Genomic DNA, 24,552 nt, shown 5'->3' with positions numbered 1-24,552 from the left:
CCAGAGCAATTTAAAGCAGGAATCTCTGTCTCCATCTCCGTCTGTGTGTCCTTTCTCTTTGCCCTCTCGACTCCTGACTAGTAATATGCTGCTTAATTCACGCAAGTCATGTTCTCATTTGAATTTACCAACCAAAGAGTTCTCAACTCCCTTCCTTTGGTGCTTTCCTTTAAGAGCATTCGCGCACCTCTGGTTTTTTCCCTCCACTTTGTCCAGTTAGTTTCCCCTTTGCAGAAGCCTCTGCATACCCTACTTTACAAGTTAATTCTGCTTAGTGGCACTTACTTTCTGCTAAACTCTGATGCTGCTGGAAAATAATCCCTGCTTAATTGAGCTTCCCTGTGTTAGCAACACCCCAAAAAGCATTTGTATATTCATGAGAAGCCCAGCAGGCCGGAAAATTGCACTGTGGCAAATCTAATGAACTGTTAATAAGTAATGGGGGATCTGGCAGGAGATTTGGGGGATACAAAGCCATAGGCAGGCAGCTGGTGGTATTCAGAGGGGGGTCTCAGTAGCCCCCAGAATGGAATGTCAGCTTCTGATTTTTAGAGCTTCTAAAGCAGAGAGGGATTTCACTGACTTTAATGCATTAGAAATCTAGCCAGATTCATAGCGTTGTGTAAAAACATCCCATGTCATGAACATGGTTTGCGTCCTTCCTGTGCCTGTGATTTAAGCTGATCCAAGTTGTAGCCCTTTTCAAGGTCACCAGCATTGATCCTGTCTTTTGCATTATCCTTTTTACAGGAATTTTGTGGAGGAAAAACTGGGTATAAAATATGTGGGGAGAACCAGATTGGACTTAGTTAAAGCATTTGAAGAAAGCAGCCCAGCCACTCCGGTCTTCTTCATTCTCTCTCCAGGGGTGGATGCCCTTAAAGACCTAGAGATCCTTGGTGAGTGGCCAGAAGGCTTGCCTCCCCATGCCCCCTCTCGCCCAGGGCCCTCCCGACCTTCTCTCAGTTCACGGTTACCTTAGTTTCTTTCTCTATCTCCCTCCCTCTCTTTCCTTTTTCATTTGTTGGAGATTGAGTGCATGTGAAAATGTAAGGCTAATAACACCGTAGTCTGAAGAAATGCTCAAATGGAACATTCCTCTGGTTGGCATAATGCAAGTTTCTTTTGTACTGTTTTCCACCTTTTGACTATATAAGGGCCAGAGGGCAATTTTCTCCATGCTAGTGTAATCTTGTGCCCCCCGTGACTAAATAGTGGTCATTAAAGCAACCCTATTCGATTGTGCAAGGCACTGCCGCTTTGTGCTCTGGATTACTATTCCCCACAGCCTGCTCCGAGAATACCAGGTTAATAGAGCTGTGACCTGACTGTGCTCGATTCAAGCATGGCCACAAGGTGAGAGGCTCCTGCATTTACCCAATGAGCCAATTTGTTCAAAAAATGATGTGATATCTACCACATGTTGCTCCTTTTTATGCGGGAAATGCTTTGCTACTCCTGCAAGAGTTAATAAAGCTCAGTAACAATACTTGCCATCTATCAAAATGTCAAAAGCTTCATTACCATAAAACCAGAGGAACTTATTTCCACAGGCTTAGCTAATGCTCATAAGGAGGCGGCTGTTGAGAGCTCAAAATGCTCCTTGTGGAAATGACAGAAGTTTAGTTTGGATCGTTCGGGAGAGTGACCTAGAAGGTGGCAGCAATCACCACAGATGGGCCCTGGGCCACAGAATTCCACGCCCTTCTCATCGGTCCTTGATTCACTCTTGTTCTCGCCGTGTTGTATCCTCCTCTCACAGGCAAAAGACTCGGGTTTACGATTGACTCGGGAAAATTCCACAACGTATCTTTAGGACAGGGTCAGGAGACGGTGGCGGAAAAGGCACTGGAGAGAGCTTCCAAAGGCGGACACTGGGTCATACTCCAAGTGAGTATTCCGTCTTCACGGACAATGCTGGGAATGAACACAGGGGAAGGGACAGTGCAGAACTGTCCTGGCCGACAGGAGTGATCCTTCCTCGTGACCTGTGGTGGTTTGCCAAGTCCTCGGGGTTCCCTCTGTTGATGACACCTCCAAAGGTGATCAAGGACTCTGCTGACAAGGATAGCTGTCATCTTTTGAGAGGTTTTCTAGTCGTTGTGCTTCAAAATTTAAAATATTACAGGAACCCTCTTATCCTCTTGACTTACAGATATCTGGAATATTCCAGTAGCGCTTGAGGACTAACAGGCTTGTATAGATTGCCAAAGCCAGTGTCCTAAAACCTCACATTTGCAAGTCGCTTTTCAAGCTCACAGAGCATTTTTGGGCCGCCTGAGCGGCTCAGTTGGTTAAGCATCCAACTCTTAATGTCATCTCAGGTCAGGATCTCAGGTTCGAGCCCCATAGCAGGCTCTGCGATAACTTCATGGAGCCTGCTTCAGATTCTCTGTCTCCCTCTCTCTCTCTGCCCCTCCTCTATGTGCTCTCTCTCAAAAATAAACATTTAAAGTGACAGCATTTTTGCATATAGTACCTCTTACAACTCTGCCTCTGCCCCTAAATAGTTGTGTTACATTTCCTTTGTTTGTAAGAAGATTAGAGTAGATAACCCCTTTGTCCCTTTAAGGCTAGCATTACATAGGTCTGCGACTCTAACCCTGTGTTCTCCCAAGTGGCTCCCGTGGCTGGGGATTCTGGCAAGAACCCAGGAACGAGCGTAGCCCAGGCAACTTCAGGGGGCACATGGTAGCCGCCCTGACCTTTCTCCAGCAAGGCATGCCGCCTGTCTCATCAGGTCTGGAAGTAGCCATTTAATTGGCAGCCCCGTGAACCTAAAGGTTCTCGTTTATACCAGACCCTTTGCGAGGACACATGATCTCTAATCATGATAGCAAAGCTGCCGGGATCGGTGCTGTCCGCCCCTTATGAAGAGAAGAGTGAGCCTGGAGGTGGTCTGGAGAGCTCAGGGCCACGCAGCTGCAAAGTGGCAGGGCTGCTACTCAAGTTCAAGTCTGTTGAGTGGCAAGCACCATTTTTTTTTTTTCGCTAGTTCGTGTGGCCACTCTCACACAGAGATAGGACACTGGCCTCCCTCAGTGCCTCCAGGACCCAGGGTTGATGCAGTTTACATTTCAGCTTGAACTAAAATTGGATTCATGAACCAGCTGCCCCAAGTCCATCCAGATCATAACCCTCCAGGAGAGTAATAGCCACTGCTCAGGTGATACTCAGTAAGGTGACTTGGGGACAGCATGTTCCCCTCCGAGGCTCACAGAGTCAGCCAGGTTACAGTGTGGGGTTTGTTTTCTCAGAGATGGAAGATGTTGCTCTGATAGTTGAGTAGATGCTGAGATCTTCCTGCCAAAGAAAGTTCTTTGAGAATTCTCATGTGTCCAGTAGCTCAGACTAGGAAGAAACTAGGAGCGGTATGGTCATGCTCCGGAGAACGTAGTGTTCAAAGTTGAATGTTTCTGTTACTCTTCTGTCTCTGCTAAGTTCCCGTTTATCCCCAAAATTCAAGTTGTAAGTTTTACCATAAAAAAAAAATCTCAGAAGACCTTATCTCACGAAGAATCTGGCTTTGGATGTCTGTCCTAGATGTTTGATTTTTGTTCTTAGCGGTAAGCCAGTAATTTAGAATGTAATTTTCTAGCTGTTCCTACCCTCACATAGAATAACTGGGGAGGAGGGATTGTCCCAGGTTTTAGCCATCCTAATTTGTGGGGGTTTCTAGTATCTCTTTGCCATTTAAAAGAGAAGCAGGACTTTGAATAAAGAGGAGACCAGCATGATAAGAACTCATTATATTGTGTGCAACATTCGTTGCATTTTATCAGCAGAGGCAAGTGATGTGTCTGCACATGTTCATGAGCTCTTCACCAAACTCTTCAGTCGTCACTTACTGTGATGAGATAGAGCCCTTCGTGGGATATTTAGCATTATATCAGAAGCCCATACTCCAGAGGATAGCTGTTACACAGGTATCAGGGTGGTAGCTATCTGTATCTCAGAAATACACCATATGGTTTGTAAATTGACATGATGGATTTAAAAAATCTATTTTCATGGGCAAAATAGATGGTTTCCAAGATACATGGATTGGCTGAAAGTGTTGCATGGGCGTGGCTGCCCTGGGACAAGCAGGCACAAGAATCTAGCCCATCTCAGAGCCAAGGTCCCCACGAATGGCTGCCAGGCTGGCCTCCAGAGTGTGCCTGTGTTCAGGGGTGCCTCACTTGGAGATGGTTCTGTTCCCTGACTCCAGAGCCACTGCCTAGAATATTTTTACATTTGTTTCAGGTAAACTTCTCAAGATAAGGTATTGTCATAGTCTGTGAGATAGAGAATGAGGTCACATTTGAGCTTGCAGAACAGATTTTATTATTTTTGTTTCTGCTTACTTGTGTGAGTGGCACAGTTGGGTGTGAAAAGTACTCCTGCTGTAATCTAGTAGCAAGTGTGGAGGCCCGGAGTCTCAGAGCCCTGACTTACTGATAAGCTTGCTAGGGTTGCTGGACCACAGTATCACAGAACGAGTGGCTTCATCAACAGAAACTGAATTTCTTACAGTTTTGCAGGCCAGATGTCTGAGATCAAGTGATTTGTAGGGTTGGTTTCTTCTGAGACCTCTCTCTTTGGTGTGTAGATAATGGTCTCCACCCTGTGTCTCCATACCGTCTTCCATATGGAGGTGTAGAGGTGTGTCCTAATCACCTCTTCTTAGAAGGATGCAAGCAGTATCAAAGTAAGACCCACTTTAATTGTTGCATCCAGTCTTCATTACCTCTTTAAAGACCTATTCCTAATACAGACACATTCTGAAGTACTGATGGTTAGGATTTCAACATATAAATTTGGGGGTCCTAATTCAGTTTATAATGCCTACCAGCGTTCAATATCTGCCAAAGCAAAATAGCCTAATAATGTGAACAACTGAATTGGCATAGGTCTTTTTACAACAGAACTGTTTCAAAGAAAGATACTTGTATGACTATTCCATTCCCTATTTGCCTTCTTGATTTTTTTGTGGGATATTTTTGTAGCTGTTATAATCTTAAATGTTTTTCTTTGTTGGAAAGAACTACATATTCCTGGGGGTGATGTTTCAGCCAGTCTTTAAGAACTTCTTCACAGAGAACGTGTGAGGGTATGGCCTTTATACTTCTCTCACAGCGTCACCTGCCATGTACTCTGGATATTTAGTATTGGAGGACTGTGAATCATAGAGCAGAAAATCAGGAAGTGATGGTGATGACATTTGTTTCATGATTTTTGACAGCTCTAGGGTTTTAGAAAAATCACATGTTAGGAATCACAGAGCATCTTAACAAGGAATGATTTCTTTTTCAGCCAGCCTTTCACCCCTCACATCCTTTTGAGTTCATGTACAAATGAAACATCAGAAACAATTAAGTGGATGGTCACATACATTACTAGCTTATAGTTTTTATACTTGACTAAACTAACCAGATAGGTCTCAGTGATTGAGTTTAAGCTGTAACAAAGAAAATTGTCAGGAACTCCATTTCAAAGGTGATTGGTGGGAGTTGGAAGTGGTAAGTGTGTTGGAAGTAGATTTGGGTTTACAAAGATAACCTGTGGTGATTTGCAGCCCTAAATGTGTTCCATGCACACCTGTTCAGAACACCATGTTTTGGTGTTTGGTTTTCTTCCCTAACATGATAATACAGGAAAAATTAAATCCTGGTCCTCTGAGTTTTCTACAGATATATATATACAGATATATATATATACACACACAGATATATATGACAATAACTTCATATGTATATATATGAAAATGTTGTGATTCCATAATTTAAGCAATATACTTTAGTTTCACAGGAGTTATAGCCATACTGTTTTTCAGAATGTCCACTTGGTAGCCAAGTGGCTAGGAACCTTGGAAAAACTCCTTGAACGATTCAGCCTGGGAAGCCACAGAGATTACAGAGTTTTTATGAGTGCCGAATCTGCACCTACACCAAGTGAACACATCATCCCTCAAGGACTCCTGGAAAATTCCATTAAAATTACTAATGAACCTCCCACAGGAATGCTGGCCAATTTGCATGCTGCCCTCTACAACTTTGATCAGGTAAGAAAGCAGAAGCCTAGTCTGACAGTAGTCAGGGTCTTCTCACAAAACCATGGGGCCATTATCTACTCATGTGTCTTGTGGACAGAAATGAAGTGAAATATCAGTGTGTTTTAATCTCTTCAAAGGATCATCTGTCACTACCTATTCCAGTGACCAAAAAAAAAAAAAAAAAAATCTGCATTTTTGCCCTAAAACTACAGCCACCTGTTGGAGAGTAAATGATGTCCCTTTCTGAGGAACCTGCTTATTGAAGAAAAACATAGCAGGCTAGTATCTCAGCACAGGAAGAGGAAAAGCCATAGTTACTCCTGTTAATGTTCTTGAGGGTGACAAAAGTAATGAGATGAGAAGAGTTTCAGTATAATATTTAATGTTTTAGACCTAGTTAGCAAACTTAAATCATGTTTTCAGATTATATCCATTTGCCTTCTTATTTATATATTCATTTCCAGCTAAAATAAATTAATAAATATACTTTGATTATCATTATTCTCCTTGGCCAAATTATCACATATCTATATTATCAAATCTTTAAGGCAAGTTTCCCTTGTTGCTGTGTCTTTAAGTTCCCATTACCTCTCATTTCTTAGACACCTTTGGGAAATGGTAGTGTTACTAGGAGAAGTAGAATGAACTCCAAAGAGGAAATACATAAGATTTGTTGGTAAATATTAAGTTTCCTGTTAGCAATACTAGGGTTCTCTATGAAGCATGCTTCACTTTTTCACTAGTATCTTCTGGGCCAATACCCAAGCCAACATTATGAAGGAATTACATTGGCCACCTAAGGTTACGGTTTTGAAGAACATAGTTAATTACCTAATTAAATAATTAATATATAGCCTACATAAACACAGTAGACTCTGTAAACAGAAGGGACTGAAAAAATCTTGTTGAATCTAATGTATACATTCAGTATTTTTTTTGGTGAACTATGGCAGGCATGTATTTTTTTATCCATCAGTTTATAATCTCTGACCACTTTGAACATCCTCAAGCTCTTTAACAAAGCTAGTACAAAGGGGGATTTTGTTATATTTAAATAGGAGTTATCCAGCCCTCTAGAACAGTGGTCTTTCTTTGTAAAAAGTGAGCATTTTATGAACAAATATGCTTCAGCCCAGTTGTCCGTCAGCTTTCTTTTTTTTTTTGTAAGGACCTCTCTGATAATCTGATAAAACTATGGATACTCTTTCCAGGGACATACACATTAAAAAAATTGTTGCATATAATCATAGGAGAGTCCTTTCTCCTGTTCTCTTTTATTCATGAAAGTGTCAGTTCTTTTGACACTTATCTGGAAAGCCACTTAGATTAACTGAAGTTTGCATTTACTGGAAAGACTCTTAAGTACTTCAAGGGGAAATATTTATCTAGTAGAAAGGACCCTCTGAAATATTAAGACTAAATTTGATCAGACTCTTGAATGCTGAGAACAAACTCAAGACTGATGGGTGTTGGGGGGAGAGGGACAGGGCGTTGATGGGCATGGAGGAGAGCACTTGTAGGGATGAGCACTGAGTGTTGTATGGAAACCAACTTGACAATAAGCTATTTATAAAAAAAAAATTTTTAAAGAAGTAGCAAAAACAAAGATAATCAAAGTTATTCATTTAATAAACTTCCTATTCAAACTTGCTATAGCCAAAACCAAACCAACAAAAACTCTAAGGAAAATGTAAAAATTTTAGAGTAGTCTTTTATGAATGCTAACCTTTCATTATGTTAGAAAACAAAATGTGGTTTTATCCACATGATGTAATTCAAGGGTATTCACCTATACTCTGTGGTCATCTGTGAGTAGGTTCCCAGTGCCCTTTAATCAGTTAGAATTGTGTTTGTCTACCTATGAAAGAAGTATGAAACAACAGTGGCTTAAAAAAGGTTACAAGTATTTCTGCCACATGAAGATTCTGGAGGTCATTCAGAGGTAAGTGTATCACAGAAAGTTATCAGTCTAATTCTTTTATGGTGCACTGTTTCTAGAATGGGCTTCCCAGGGTCCCAGGTGTGGTTAAATAAACTTTAAAATAACGACTCCTTTACTTTTTTGAGCATTCCAGAATATCTTTGGAAATGCAATCATTAAGTGACCAAGATATAAAAAAACATTTCTTGTAGGATGCTGCTTCCCTATGCATTTCAGCCCGTAGCACCTGCCTTTCAAAGATGTATTAAGGGAATACTGTGTAGGCTCCTTTCACACCCAGATAACTACATTTTTAAAGTCAGAATATAGATTTCTTTTTCTGTAAGATTTGCAGCAGAAACAAATTGGTAGCTTTGCATGTAAAATTGGCATCTGTGTGCATACAACTCTGTTACATGTGTGTGGACGTCTATTCTCTATTCACAGTGCTATTTTATGTTTTCTGATATTAATTTGCTCATCACCTGATTTGTAAAAATATAACTAACCTATAAATGTAGAATGTTAGGTAGACTCATACTTTTTCCTGATTAGAAAACCTTGATTCATATTTTCTTCCAGTGGCATTTATATTATCAGAGCATAATGGGTATTAAGTTGTAATCGTTTTAGTGCTGAGGATAAAACTAAATGAACTATATGAAATACAGATGGAATTAGGTACATAATTATTATAGGATCTTCATTTCCTGTGGACCCTATGTAATTTAGGGAGGGGTTAGATAACTTGTTAGATCATAATTCCTAAGTAAAAGTTTGATACTTTTATTTCGTCCCCTAGAAGTTTCTTACATTTGAAACCAATATATTTTTGAGGAGTGCCTCAGTGGCTCAGTCGGTTAAGTGTCTGACTTCATCTCAGGTCATGATCTTGCAGTTCATAAGTTGGAGTCCCACATCAGGCTCTGTACTGTCAGTGCAGAGCCTGCTTAGGATTCTCTGCCCCTCCTCACTCACATTCAGTCTCTGTCTCTCTCTCTCTCAAAAGTGAATAAAAAATTTAAAATACATAAGCAAAACTAATATATGTTTATTTTCTTCAATACTCCAATTTTATAATTTCTGTCTTCTTTCACAAGCTTGTCTTTTATTTCATGTTTGTGGAAATGTTATGTTTAATGATTGTATATTTTCAAGCCCCACTAATTACCTAGAAATGGCCCAGTGCTGTAGAATGTCCTAGTGATTTAGTTGGGTCTGCATTGTAGATGGCCTCACCAGTTCTAGAACTCTGGTAGTAATCCTGGATTCTGACGATAGTGATACAGAAAGAAACTAACAAGCTTCTTCTTGTCTTAGAACAAGAGAACAAGTCTAGTCTTTGTTTAGACTTGTACTAGGAGTTGCCTGAAAGACCAGACCTGAACTCCCACCCTAAAAGTGCTAAATATACTTGGTAAATGGTCCGGTTGTCAAATCCATTTTAAATGTGGACTGGCGATTATTTGACCATTAAAAAAATTTTTTTAACATTTATTTATTTTTGAGAGAGCATGAGCAGGGGAGGGGCAGAGAGAAAACAGGCTTCAGGCTCCAAGCTGTCAGCACAGAACCTGATGTGGGGCTCAAACCCAAAAACTGTGAGATCATGATCTGAGCCGAAGTCAGATGCTCAACCTACTGAGCCACCCAGGCGCCCCTGTAATTTGACCACCTTAAAGGACAAGACAAGAAGATTTATCTCTGGCCTTATCTTCCTCTACTGCCCAATATCAGTTGAAGTAATCTTTGTTGGCCTCACAAAACTGCCAAATCTGAGAATAAAGTACACCCCCTTTAAGCCCAAGATTGGATGACTGTAGTTCACCTTCTAATTTCATGGCTGTGTGAGCCATAACCATATCAGCATGCCAGGATTTAATTTTCGCTCTGTGTTTAAAAAAACAAAAAACAAGTTACAGATCCAGTGTATGTCTTACAGTCTTCCATATGCCATTCTCTCAACCTGGAAATGAATTCTACTTTAAGTTCATTGGAAGGAAACCACTTCTCAAGGTGATTATATTAACTCAGGTATAGCACAAAATTAGTGATCCAAACGAGGTAACCTCTCTCCCATATAACTGGCAGCTCTGTTTCATGAGGTCAGCCACTCACCCAAGCTGGTAGGTTCCTCTACCATAACTCACTCGTGGCTTCCGTGGTTCGCTAGTTGTCATCCCTTCTAGCCCACAGAAAAGGGGAAAGAGTGACAACCAGGGTGAGCGAATTCCTTTTAAGTAAATGACATGAAAATTGTACACATCACTTCTCAAATTCTATTGGCAAGAGCTTGGTCATATGGCACATCTGGTTTCAGGGGAGGATGGAAATAGTGTTTTGATGGGTGGCCATGCGCCCAGGTAATCTGTATTCCTATGAAACCCCAGGAAATGCAGGGCTGAGGTTAACTAGTATCCTGCTATGCTCATGAAACGAAGATGGTGTCCTTTGGCCATCTAGATTTTTCAAGGAGAATTTTGCAGGGGAAATGATGTCAAGCAGTATTATCACTGCTCAAAATGAGTGGTCTCATTTTCTAGTGAATTTACAAGCATTCAGTAAAATAACTGAAGCAAAGTGAAAGCATTCGCCTTAAATTAACAGACTGGCAAATGCCAAATGGTCAGTCTCCTATTATGCTCTTATAGGATGGGCAGCCATGCTTCAAATTGCATGGTACCCCTGTCCAAGCTCTCCTACAAAGTTTTATACAAGATTACTGACAACTCAGACCCATGCCTTTGGAAACCATACAGAAGGAGAATCACGATTTTTCTTTTCTCCCAGGATACACTTGAAGCGTGTTCCAAGGAGCAGGAGTTTAAAAGCATCCTCTTTTCTCTGTGCTATTTCCATGCTTGTGTCGCTGGGAGACTAAGGTTTGGCCCCCAGGGCTGGAGCCGCAGCTATCCTTTCAATCCCGGAGACCTCACCATCTGTGCTGGTGTCCTCTACAACTACTTAGAGGCAAACCCTAACGTAAGTGCCACTGGTCAGATAACCTCTTCCAAGAGCGGACTGAATCTGTCAGTCTTTGGCCACTATCAAATGGACCGTAATTTCTCTTTTGAAGCTATTATTGAAATAGCTGACACTATATATGCATCTTCGGCCAAGTGTGAAAAGAAACCAGATCAAAGGTTTTTCCAGCAGTGGATGCTCGAACTTCCTAAGATAGGTCAAACCAGTTCTGCATCAGCAGCTTAGTGCATAAAAAAAAAAAAATGTCCTTCATTATGTTAACAAAAACAGTGGTTTACATGTGCATATATGCCAGATTCATTAAGCAGGTAATGAAGCATTTGCACAAATGTAATTACATACAGCAATTCTGACAGTTCATAACACTGCATTAATAATCACTACAATTAGTTCTTATGATGGAAGCAATTTACAGCACGTCACATGTATAAATAATGGTGCATTTCCTGCATATGTCATTATTATGTATTAAGGATGCCACCTTGTTGTGACTTTCTCAGTAATGTTCCCCTTGATTGGAAGTTAAAGGTAGATGAGTGATTTTATTTCGTAGCTAAAATGTGTTTTACAGGTGGGGATGGGAATACCTCATCAAGAACATTTGTGCAAACTCTTAGAAACCCAGTGACTGGATTTCACAAAGGAAGAACCATGTGTAAGGATTTCCTGGCTTAGTCTTCACAAAAGAAACTTTCGCCATTAAGTTCAATCTGTTCAAATTGAGATCTATTTGTCAAAATGAACTGGGTGTTGGTGTTCTAGACAACAACATCATTCTATAAGTTTCAAGAACTCTGTATTTCTTTGTATTAAGGTTTGTTTTATGTTCTTTTGGTAACTGTTGTTAGAATTTTTGTTGTGACCTCTGTTTTCTCAGGCTTTAGAAGTATTTGACTACTATCAAAACATGTACACTTAGTATATGCTCTTCCAAAGAACATATTTTCATCAAGTTGTATCCAAAATAAATGGCTTTGATATGGTATGTGATGATCAACATTCCATATCTATTATTTTTAAATATATAAAATTTGAGCATATTTTGACTTTTCTAATAAATAATATTCTGTGTTGGTCTTAACACATTTTCTTTAAAATGTCACATATAAAGTTGACTCCTCTAATAGTTGTAGGTAGGAAGGGAAATGGACCGCTTAAAACTTTCCTACAAGTCTGTACTGAGGCTGAGACCATGAATATTACCCTTTTCAGCTGAATCCTGTACACAGGAGAGTTAGGAATGAAAGGGAGAAGGAGAGGAGCAGACTCTTATTTCCCTCCGGCTCTCTCATCCTGAGAGGTGGCAACCCCAGGGGGTCAAGTGGATCGTGTCCTACCACTGGCCCCCGTGGTGTTCCTGGATGAACACAGCTTTCAGATTTTAACACACTTTCCTCTCTCATGTGTAGACCCAAGTCATTCACCACACACGGTGAAGCAAGTTACTGGGATTTGGGAGTTAAGTTATTATGTACACTGAGTTGGGTGGTACAAAATGTCCTTTTCGGGAAGGCATATGTAAAAAAGAATAGTTCCCTGGCTGATCAAATAGTTCCCTGGCTGTATCTTGAGGGAGATACTTATCAGATGGTAGAAAGCCTAGTGGGTATTAACTCAGCCCTACTCAGAGAAATGAAATGGAGTGGTCTGTGTTTCCCATCCATTTCAGAAGCACAGCGTGGAAGGTGCCCAAAGGTCCTTCCTCTCCGGTGTGGTCCAGGCCACTCACCTCTCTCATTGCACACTCACATCAGATCGGCTTAAAAGAAAGACATATTTGAGGTTCATTTACTGAAATTCAAATAAACTTGTAGCAAGTACGTTAGAATAGTTGAAGCAATTTTACTTATTCTGTCACATCATGCAACAAATGAAGGCTATAATTAAGTTTTTACTTGAACTGTTGGGAGGCAATCTACTGCCCTTGAGGGTATAAAGGTTCCTGTCTAGAAAGGCTTCATCACAGACTGGCATGTTTTGCAAACCCAGAGGAAGCTAAAGGGGAGCAGAGAGAGGCTTCAAATCCCATGAAGCCACATAAAGAGATACCGTTATTTCTTGAACACTACATGGTAGTCATTAGTTCCAACCCTCAGAATAGTCATGTAGGCCAGTCAGGCCATAAACCCAGCCCTCACATCAGCCTGTAGCAAGGGGGTGGGTTTGCCTGGATTTTTGCAAGGCAATGGAGTTCTAAATACACCCCAAATTCAGATTGTGTAACGTTTTCTTTCTTTGCCTAGACAAGATCATAAAATCTGCTACACTTCAGATCGTAAGAATATGTCATACCTCAAAGGCCCTGCAAACTTACACTTTTTCTTAGTTTTTGGATAAGATTTTGAATGTGTAAAGTTTACCTACATGACGTCTTCTAGGAATAATTGCTTTAAAATCTGCATTAAAAGTTCAGTGTTGGGGTGCTTGGGTGGCTCAGTCAGTTAAGTGTCCCACTTCGACTCAGGTCATGATCTCACAGTTCATGGGTTCGAGCCCCACTTTGGGCTCCAAACTGACAGTGTGGAGCCTACCTCGGATCCTCTTTCTTCCCCTCTCTCTGCTCTCTTCCGCTCTCAGTAGCACACACACGCGTGTTGTCTCAAATAAGCTTTAAATCACACTTCCTTTTTTTTTTTAAAGTTTAGTGTTCATGAATTTTCACTGAATGTATTAAAATGCACTGAAAACAATTCTCTCAAATTTTACTGAGAAACCAAAGCATCTTCTGAACCTCTCTTAAATGTTCCTGTTGATGGGGATTTGAGGGAACGCTGTTAGAGGGGTTTGTAGAGAGGCACGTGCTGCTAGTTGACCGCTCTGGGACAGTCACACCATGCCTGGAAATGAACATTTGTGTGGTTCCCCTCCCAGGTCCCATGGGAAGATCTCCGTTATCTCTTCGGTGAGATCATGTATGGGGGCCACATCACAGACGATTGGGATCGCAGACTGTGTCGGGTATATCTGGGCGAATTCATTAATCCATCTCTGGTAAGATACTCTTAATTCATTTTACAGAGGAGAAAATTCTAGTAAGAATTTTTAACACTAATTTCACTACATAAATACTTCTTAAATATTATTGAGGAGTCGTGGCCTTTTGTGAGTATATTCTGGCCCACCATCAAGGAGTTTGGAAATTTGTTAGAAATGCAAAATCTTGGGCTCCATCCCAGATCTCTAGAATCAGAATCTGTTTGAACCAAGACCTCCTGGGTGATATCTGTGCATGTCTGCTGTTCTGTGCCCAGATGAAGGACGCTCACGTATACTGACTCTTTGGATCTTTGGAATAACCCTGGAGGGTGTGCAGAACTGACACTGTGACCCTATTTTATAGGGAGAGACTGAAGCATGGCTTGCCCCAGGACAATTTGTTACTGTGTGCAAGAGCTCCAGCCAGAAGATAGGTGTAGTGATTTCAACTTGAGATTCTAAAATAAGTGAAATCTGTAGTTTTTTTTCCCCTATCACAGAAGCCATGGAGTATTCTAAATTTTGATCATTAACTCTTTTTTTTTTTAATTTTAATGTTTGCTTATTTTTGAGAGAGAGAGAATGTGTGAGCAGTGGAGGAGCAGAGAAAGGGGGAGACACAGAGTCTGAAGCAGGCTCCAGGCTCTGAGCTGGGAGCCCAGAGCCCGATGTAGGGCCCAAACCCACAGACCAGGAGATCATGACCTGAGCCGAAGTCAAATGCTTAACTGACCGAACCACCCAGGTCCCCCCACTAACTCTTAACTAAATACGTGCTCAGGAAAAAAAGGGATGTGAGAACCCAGTTCTTCTGTCTTTGAGGAAAGGTAGAGTACCCACCGTACTGGAGTTGAAAGAGACCAGCTCCTTTTCCTGTTTGTCATTTTACCAACCCACTGTCTGGAAAGACCAAATAGCCACTCTGTTTGTGTCCAGGCTGTGTTCCTGGCAAAAGTGCTTAGTCCCTGCTTTCCATATTAAAATAGCTGAAAGTGGTGGCCACATTTTTCTCATGCTCTCTCTCTAAAGCCTCCATGTTCATGGCAATTGACTTATTTCTTGGAAATGAAAGACACCCTACATCATGCCATCTTTGTTTTCACTTGAACAAGACATCAACTGTGTTGAACATAGTGCCATGTAACTTCTTTGATATTGGCTGTGGAACTTCTTTCTAGATGGGTCTCCTGAGGCAAGGGAAACAAAAGGAAAAATAAACTATTGGGACTTCATCAAAATAAAACGCTTCTGCACAGTGAAGGAAACAATTAACAAAACTAAAAGGCAACCTACAGAATGGGAGAAGATATTTGCAAATGACGAATCAGATAAAGACTTAGTAGCCAAACTGCATAAAGAACTTATAAAAGTTAACACTCAAAAAATGAATGATCCGATTAAAAAATGGGCAGAAGAGGAGCGCCTGCGTGGCTCAGTCGGTTAAGTGTCTGACTTCAGCTCAGGTCATAATCTCCCAGTTTGTGATTTCGAGTCCTGCATCAGGCTCTGCATTGAGCTCAGAACCTGGAGCCTGCTTTGGATTCCTTGTCTCCCTCTCTTTCTCCATCCCTTCCCAGCTTGTGCTCTGTCTCTCTCAACAGTAAGTAAACATTAAAGCAAAATGGGCAGAAGACATGAACAGACATTTTTCCAAAGAAGACATATGGATGCCCAACAGATACATGAAAAGATGCTCAGCATCACTGATCACAAGGGAAACACAAATCAAAATGACAATGAGGTATCACCTCACACTGTCAAATGACTTAAATTAATAACAGAAGAAACAAGTGTTGGCGAGGATGTGGAGAAAGGGAACCCTCTTACACTGTTGGTGGGAATGAAAATTGGTGCAGCCACTCTAGAAAACAGTGTGAAGTTTCCTCAAAAAGTTAAAAATAGAACTACCCTATGATCCAGCAATCTCACTACTAGATATTTGCCCCCCAAATACAAAAATACTAATTCAGAGGAATACATGCATCCTGTTGTTTATCACAGTATTGTCTACAATCGCCACATTATGGAAACATCCCAGGTGTTCACTGATTGATGAATGGATAAAGATGTGGTATATATATACGTACAGTGGGATATTGCCCATAAAAAATGAATGAAATCTTGCCATGTGTCAACAATGTGGAGGCATTTAGAGAGTACTAGGCTAAGTGATAATACGTCAGAGAAAGACAAAACCATATGGATTTCACTCCCATGTGGAATTTGAGAAACAAAACAAATGAGCAAAAAGAAAAAAAAAAAAAAAAAAGGAGGCAAACCAAGAAACAGACTCTTAGCCGTAGAGAACAAACTGATGGTTACCAGAAAGGGTGGGGGGGATGGCTAAAACAAGTGACGGGGATTAAGGAGCACACTTGTTGTGATAAGCAATGGTTAACAAATGGAAGGGTTGAATCACTATATTGCATACCTGAAACTAATGTTACATGGTATGTTAACTGGAATTTAAATAAAATTTTAAAAAATAAGCCAAGGACTATAAAAAATATATACATGTAAAGTAGTGCCATATTTTTTAGTGGTTTGAGCAAGCTCCTGTTTATACTTTCTCTGAGAACTCATCTCATAAAAGCATTACATAATTTAATCACATATCAGAAAATATGGTAGAGTATATGTAGTCTAATATAAAAAATTGGGGATTTTTTTTTTTACTATTTTTAACGTTAAACAATTTGGGGAAAATGCAAAAAAAACCCCCAAAACTTTGCTGCTGCAAGACCGTTGTTTGTTTCCTTTGCAGAGAGAGTCTCCTGGTCTTTCCTTAGTTCTAATGAGCAGGATTTCACAGGTCAGAAAGACACTTTCAATTTAATACAATTGGAAGTCACTCCTCTTCTGGGAGCAAGTTACCATGGAGATGGGAAAGATAAACAGTGTTGGGCGCATGACCTTTACAGAGGTTGATTTCTCCAAATGATGGTGGAGGTCAAGGAGCAGAGTGAGAAGCTCATGCGGATGTTCCCTCTCGGGCTCTGGCCTGAGGATAGGGAGCGAATTACTGTTGCCAAACTAGGCAGTCCATTAACCTTCACAAGGCTGAACCCGCATTCACATGGTTGTACCATAAATAGAGATGATAGAACCTCAGGGGTGGCACTGGATTATGTGTGAACCCGTTAGAAATTTCGGTACCCACCCTTCCATGCAGATCTGCTGACTTTTCCAGGATTGAAATGCTTCATTTGCAGGGAGGGCACCTGGCTGGCTCAGTCAGTGGAACATGTGACTCTTGATCTCTTTCAGTTTGAGTGCCATGTTGGGTTTGGAGATTACTTAAATAGATAAATAAATCCTTAAAAATAAATAATTGAAGGAAGGAAAGAAAGAGCGAGAAAGGGAAAAGAAGAAGGAAGGAAGGAGGGGGGAAGGTGGGAGGGAGAAGGGAAAGGAGAAAGAAAGGAAGAAAGGAAAGAAGGAAAGAAAGAGACAGAGACAGAGGAAGAAAAGAAGGAAAGGGAAGGAAGGAAGGAAGGAAGGAAGGAAGGAAGGAAGGAAGGAAGGAAGGAAGAAAAGAGAAAAGAGAAAAGAAAAGAAAGAAAAGGAAAGAAAAGCATCATTCGCTCTCTTGACTCTGCCCCAGACAGTGCTGCCTTCTCAACAAAGGAAGTTAAAAGCACTTACTGACTTGGTGCCAGATGCTGGCCAACCAAAGAGAAAAGAGAAAAGAAAAGAAAGAAAAGGAAAGAAAAGCATCATTCGCTCTCTTGACTCTGCCCCAGACAGTGCTGCCTTCTCAACAAAGGAAGTTAAAAGCACTTACTGACTTGGTGCCAGATGCTGGCCAACCCCAGTTATTCTGTTCCCCTGCAAATGTTTCCTGCTCTTGCTGTTTATATTAGGAATTTGATCTAACACTTGTGCATTTGCAGGAAGCCTTTTCACCACTTCTCACATGGGTTAACTTATTTAGAAATTGGTGTCTCTGGTTGCACTGAAACATGATCAAAAGAATAACCCGTTAATGGTGTGGGGTTTAGAGCTCTGCTCAGAATGTTTTCAGTGGTATTGTCCTCTTAGCAGGCTGAGTGAGTTTCTTGTTGGGGAAGTGAGGTTGCACTGGAAGAGGGTTCCCTGAAACTGATTTGCCTTAGGGGGCCTCTGGCCAGTTAGGGAATTATTATTAATTATTCTTCCATGTAAGGTGTGTATTTGGCAATACTGAATAGGTGATATAGCAATTACTTTTGGAAAATAAGGTATCAGGTGATCCAAAAGTGGGAGGGTACTATGCTAAGTGAAATTAGTCAGTCAGAGAATGACAGATACCATATGTTTTTACTCATATGTACATCTTGAGATACTTAACAGAAGACCAGGGGGGAAGGGAAGGGGAAAAATAGTTACAGAGAGGGAGGGAGGCAAACCACAAGAGATTCTTAAATCCTGAGAGTTGATGAGGGGTGGGGGAAATGTGTGATGGGGATTGAGGAAGGTACTTGGGATGAGCACTGCATGTTGTATGCAAGCCAATTTCATAAATTAGACAATAATATATATACATATAATATATATCACTATATATATTTATGTGTATTTATATATATTTTATATATACCTGTGTGTTTTATTTCTTTCTATCTATCTATCTATCTATCTATCTATCTATCTATCTATCTATCTATCTATAAAACTGTTCTGGTGCAGCGCCTAGGTGGCTCAGGGTTGGTTGAGCATACAACTTCAGCTTAGGTAATGATCTCACAGTTCATGAGTTCAAACCCCACATCAGGCTCTGTACTGATAGCTCAGAGCCTGGAGCCTGCTACAGATTCTATGTCTCCCTCTTTCTCTGCCCCTCCTCCATTCTCTCTCTCTCTCTCTCTCTCTCTCGCTCTCTCGCTCTTGCTCTCTCTCTTTCTCTCTCAAAGATAAATAAACATTTTTAAAAAACTGTTCTGGGGGCACCTGGATGGGTCAGTCGGTTAAGCGTCCGACTTCAGCTCAGGTCATGATCACATGGTTTGTGGGTTCGAGCCCCACTTTGGGCTCTATGCTGATGGCTAGCTCAGAGCCTAGGGCCTGCTTCAGATTCTGTATTCCCTCTCTCTCTCTGACCCTCCCCTGCTCACGCTGTTTCTCTCTCTCAGAAATAAACAAAACATTAAAAAAAATTTTTTTAAACCTGTTCTGGTAATATAAAGTAACAATTAGTTGGCTGAGCATTGAAATAGAAAACAATACTAGGGTTCACATTCAATTTTCCCTGTGTTTGCTTTAATTTTAGACACACCTTCTGAGCCTCAGTTTCCTCATCTACAAAACAATCATTGTCAAATTTGAACATTAGTACAAGGTTAGAACAACATGCTAAAAATGGAAAGTATTAGGGGCGCCTGGGTGGCTTAGTCGGTTGAGCATCCGACTTTTGCTTACATCATGATCTCGCGGTTCGTGGGCTCGAGCCCCGCGTCGGGCTCTGTGCTGACTGCCAGCTCAGAGCCTGGAGCCTCTTTCAGATTCTGTGTCTCCCTCTCTCTCTGACCCTCCCCTGCTCACACTCTCTCTCTCTCTCTCTCTCTCCTAGAGATAAATAAAAAACATTTAAAATAAAAATAAAAATGGAAAGTATTTTATCAATAAGTATACATTTTCATGATAAATATTTCATGCTTGACTATAATCTGTGATTATAACAACGAAAACCATTTATTAAAAACATGCTCCGTGCCATAGGTCAGTACAACACAATTCACAGGTATTATTTCTTCTCCTATTATTATCTTGCAAAGTAGGTATTAATATCCCATGTAACCTAAAAAGAAGCCCGATTCACAGAGGTCGCACAGTTGGTAAGTAGGTAAATCAGGATTTGAACTCACATTCGGACTCCCTAGAGCACAGACTTTGTCTGCAGTGTACTGCATCGTTGTGAGTGCTGATCTGTTTGTAGTGTTTGGGGCACAGGTCAACAAAACACTGACTCTGGTCTGCACTGCGCATGGCGGGTGCCAAAGGGTGGTGTTGCAAACAAAACCGGACATTCCAGGAGACCAGAGCTCTAGCATCTTGTTCTGCCACTAACTTGCTGTCCAGCTTTGTGCAGGACCTCCCTGTGCCTCAGTTTATTCACTTGTAAAATGAAGGTACTGTCCGCAAAATCACTAATGAACCTGTCAGCTCTAAAGACATCGTAACAATATAATTTAATGTTGAGTAATTTCTGAAAGTCCCTCACGGCACTTTGAGGCCATGGCTTTTTTTTTTACTCAAAAGGCCAAGGGCAAATGCTTGTTTAGACTCACAAGAAACTCAGAACTTCTTGTCATAAACAAGACTTCTTTGGGAGGCAGCAGAGGAGGTGAGTCTTATTAAATATCAGAATATCAGGAATTCCTGGCACAAGCAGTTAAGTGTCTGACTCTTGGTTTTGGCTCAGGTTGTGACCTTACCATTCATGAGATCGAGCCCCACGTCAGGCTCTGTGCTGACAACACGGAGCCTGTTGGGATTCTCTCTCTCTCCCTCTCTCTCTGCCTCTTTGCTGCTTGTTTTCATTCTCTTTCTGTGTCTCTCAAAATAAATAAATAAATAAACTTAAAAAAAAATAAGTGCCAGACTATCAGAAAGGAAAAAGTAAGATGGACAACATTCGTACAGAGTCAACAGACAGGCAAGATTCTGGCTTTCCCATTGTCTAATAACTGTGCCCAACACTGATTTCTGCAACAAGGACTTCAAATCCTTGATTTTTTTTTTCATTAAGTGGAGGCTTGTTTTCTTTGAGTATGATCCCATTATTTTTTTTAAATAGCTTTATTGAGTCAAACGTACATTGAAATTTACCAATCTCAGTTGGATAATCCAAAGGTTTTTAGCATATTCAGTTGTGCAGGTCTCATCACATCTGTTTTAGAGCACCTCACCCCCCACGAGAAGAAACCCTGTACCTGTTAGGAGTCACTCAACATCCTCTCCCCAACTCTACAGCCCCAGGCAACAACTAGTGTTTTTGTCTCTAACTAATAGATTTGCCTATTCTGGACATTTTATATAAATAGAATGATACAGTATGTGGCCTTCTGTGTTTGCTGTGTTTCACTTACCATTTTCAAGGTTCATCCATGCTACAGTTAACATGTCAGTGCTTCCTTTTTATGGCCAGATAGCAATCCATTGTATGGATACCTTTTCTTTACCCATCCATCAGTTGATGAACACTTGAGTTTCCACTTTTTGGCTATTATGAATAATGCTGCTAGTGAACATTTATGAACAAGTGTTTGTGTGGGCATATGTTTCCGTTTCCCTTGGGTATATACCCAGGAGTGAAATTGTTGGATCATATGGTAACTCTGTTTAACATTTGAAGGAACTGCCACACTACTTTTCCAAAGTGGATGTACCATTTTATATCCCTGCCAGCAGTGTATCCATGTTCTACACTCTCCATAACCTTGCCAATACCTGTGTTAACATTTTTTAAGCCATCCTGTTAAGTGTGAAGTGGTATCACACTGTGGTTTTGATTGGAATTTCCCTGAACACCAATAATGTTGAGCATCTTTTCTTGTGCTTATTGGCAATTTGTTTATCTTCTTTGGAGAAAAGTCTATTTAGAACTATTGATTCTTTGAGGAATAAGAGCAACCTTCTCAAAAGCCCTTTCCCAAAGACAAGATAGGTGGTCAGCATGCAGAGAGCTCTACAGTTCTGACCCCATCCACAAGCAGCAACTTTTCGTGAAGGCTTGAGTGGGAAGGGACTCAGAACCAGGAGTCCTTAATACAGTGAAATCTTTACAGTTTTCTTAATGGAGAAAGAGAACACATACGAACCTATATCAAATGAAACTCATTTTTCAAACTTTTGTAGTGGAACATTCTTCAGGTTGTCTTTTTCCTTCTGGAAAATCAAAATGTACTTGAAGGTCTGTTCCTAGGACACAAAAAAGACTCAAACTAACATAAAAGTCTACTTACTGTATGCCTAGCTGCATACGTGTAAATTCCCACAGCCACAATCAGGTGATTAGGAACACCATTTCACTGATAAGATTGAAACTCAGATAAACCGTCAATTTTAAAGGCCACCAGCCGCCAAACCTTTCAGGGATGGGAACTGAACCACATCCGCCTGGCTGTAAACCTCAAGCCCTTTCCTTTCCTTTGTGGCTTTCTTTTGTTTTGTTCATTAACGAATATATAAAACACACTCTTGGCATGTTTGTAAAAAGACTGCCTGTCTCTCCAGAAAGTATGGCCATTTGCCTTCCCACCAGCATGGTAGGAATATGTACTCAAACGTCCAGTCCTCATGGCATTTTAACAGATTTAACTTGATCCACTTTGGGGTTTGCTGCTTTGCTTAAAACTCTGTTTTTAATTGAAGGGCAATTTAACTATGACTCTTAAAATTTCAACAGTCTAGTGAGTACCAACAGGGAATACCAAGTCCTTGTTTCTAGGAAATAAAGTTTGATTTGTCTATATATATTCTCACTTTAGGTTTCATTATTTGTATTCTGTGCCCATATTTTTATTTTGATTAATTTCTCTCATAGACTAATAACATGAGTTGAAATCTCCCTCACAGTTTTGTTTTGGTCACCCTGAACCAGTGATTGAAACTGATTATTCTGATATGTAAATATGAAATGATAGAAAATGCAGATCATTGAGTGAAACAATCCAAGCTAGTAGATACTGGTGAGAGGAGGGTACCAGTTGTTCCTTCTCATATTCATTGGTCAAGATTTCTGTTTCTCACAAAATAAAAGACTGGATTAACTTGGAGATCTTCCTAGTGAAAAAAAAGAAATGCTGAGTCAAATATTTAAAAAGCTTTGGAATTCACTGAGTAATGTCTCTAAGGCCACTGGCTCTCTAGGAAACCTAGGATTACGGGTCTGAGCAGGAACAAACTGCCATTCCTCACAGGTGACATGCTTGTGTAGAAAGTCACTTATTTTGTCCCCACCAGACTGTGAGTCCCTTAAGAACTAGGTTATATGAACCTTTTATAAGTTTCCAAGTCTTGCTGGATATACTAGGTGATGAGTACATAGTATTGAGTAAACGTTTATGAATATTCACTTTGCCTCTGGGTAAGAGTGAGGGGACCAGATGGCATAACATAGAAAATTATAGAGAAAACCCCCATGTCAGAAAATGACTTAGAAAATCTAAGCATAAAATAGCTACGTTAGGGGAGTGCTATTAAAAGTCACAGCCCTCTATACGTTTAAGCACATGTAGATAGAATTAGTCACAAGAGAGATTAGGAAAATCAAAACAGAGGTTGTTAGGGTCCCTGGGAACTAAAAACATCTGGAAAAAAATCTGAGATTATGCTGAGTGAGCTAGTCAATTATAAGTATTTGCCTGACTCCGTTTATGACTGGTAAGAGAACCAGGTCCATAAATTCTTTTGTCGCCTTTTGAAGAACTATATTCACATATTTAGGTTTGGAATTGTTCTTTACGTTGCTTTTCTTTAGATCCTTCGGACTGTCTACCTCTACCCCAGCCTTAATGAAGTAGATGGGCATGATAAATGCCTTCTCACTCCCGCCATTCATTCATTAGGCACCTGTGTACTGAGCCCCAGTATGTGCCAACAACTGTCACAAGGTCTATGGATCCTGAAGCAAGCAACATGGACTCTACCCTGAGTAGCTCAAAGGCATGAGGAGGTCTCACTGAGTTGACTCTGTATATACTGCCCTATAAGGTGCTACATATATACACACACTCCTATTCATTCAGTATACATACATGTAACTCTGTATCCTGTACAAAATATTTTGAACAGTATTATGGAAAGTTAAACCTAGAGTCATACTAACATGCGTTCAGAAGTAAGATTTAAATCAAACATCTTGCCTGGGGAAGCTACTCTTCGTCTCCATTTCTCTCTTCAAAATGTTTGCAGGTGTGTGGGGGAATCAGTGACTTGAAGCATTTGACGGGGTAACCAGTACATAGCACGTGGTTCAGCACCCAGTCATGGCACTGTGTTCAGGTGCCATGTTGCCCTGGGCAATCTGCCCACTAATTCTTCCCAGGGTAGGGATTCATGTGTGTTCCTTAGACTCCTCCCCAGAAATCAGTCTGGTGCCAAACACAGGGCAGGATGATTGCTTACACGAGGGTTGTGAAACATTTTAGAGAGCCTGCTACCTATCCAGCATTGCGCTGGGACCTTCTTATTAAGAGCGTTCTCAAAACGTTCTAGGATGTGAAGATTCATGCCCATTTAGACTTGGAATAACTGACTTTGTTCCTTTGTGGTTGAAGGTTGAAGATGAACTGATGCTGGCCCCAGGATTTGCAGCCCCACCTAATCTAGATTATTCAGGCTACCACCAGTACATAGAGGAGAAGCTTCCTCCAGAAAGCCCAGCACTGTATGGCCTCCACCCAAATGCTGAGATAGAATTCCTGACCGTGATGTCCAACACTCTCTTCAGAACTTTGCTGGAGATGCAGCCCAGGAATGCATTCATCAGTGAGGAGCTGGGGCAGTCCACAGAAGAAAAGGTAGAGGGTCTTTTTTGTTGCACTGATCTTAAGTGTACAACTCGATGGATTTCTCCCTTTTTATACACCTATCTAACCACCACCCAGATCAAAATACATTACATTTCCAACACTCAGGGTCAGTATATCCCTCC

At 40.8% G+C, this 24,552-nt stretch overlaps 1 protein-coding gene across 1 annotated transcript in view; it reads left to right on the top strand.

Moving 5' to 3' along the window:
* Positions 1-24,552, top strand: part of DNAH11 (dynein axonemal heavy chain 11) — a 353,093-nt gene that overhangs the window by 318,082 nt on the left and 10,459 nt on the right. The window contains exons 72-77 of the mRNA XM_039238848.1: positions 751-899; positions 1,763-1,890; positions 5,816-6,043; positions 10,746-10,937; positions 13,812-13,931; positions 24,176-24,418. Coding sequence (XP_039094779.1) covers positions 751-899; positions 1,763-1,890; positions 5,816-6,043; positions 10,746-10,937; positions 13,812-13,931; positions 24,176-24,418 — 1,060 coding nt within the window. The remainder of the gene's footprint in view (positions 1-750; positions 900-1,762; positions 1,891-5,815; positions 6,044-10,745; positions 10,938-13,811; positions 13,932-24,175; positions 24,419-24,552) is intronic.

This window comes from Hyaena hyaena, unplaced genomic scaffold (genome assembly GCF_003009895.1).
Source record: "Hyaena hyaena isolate Hyena2069 unplaced genomic scaffold, ASM300989v1 scaffold_149, whole genome shotgun sequence".
In the NCBI taxonomy this organism is placed as follows: Eukaryota; Metazoa; Chordata; class Mammalia; order Carnivora; family Hyaenidae; genus Hyaena; species Hyaena hyaena.
Note: the sequence above shows the minus strand (reverse complement) of the source record. Positions and strands in the feature narration are given on the sequence as shown.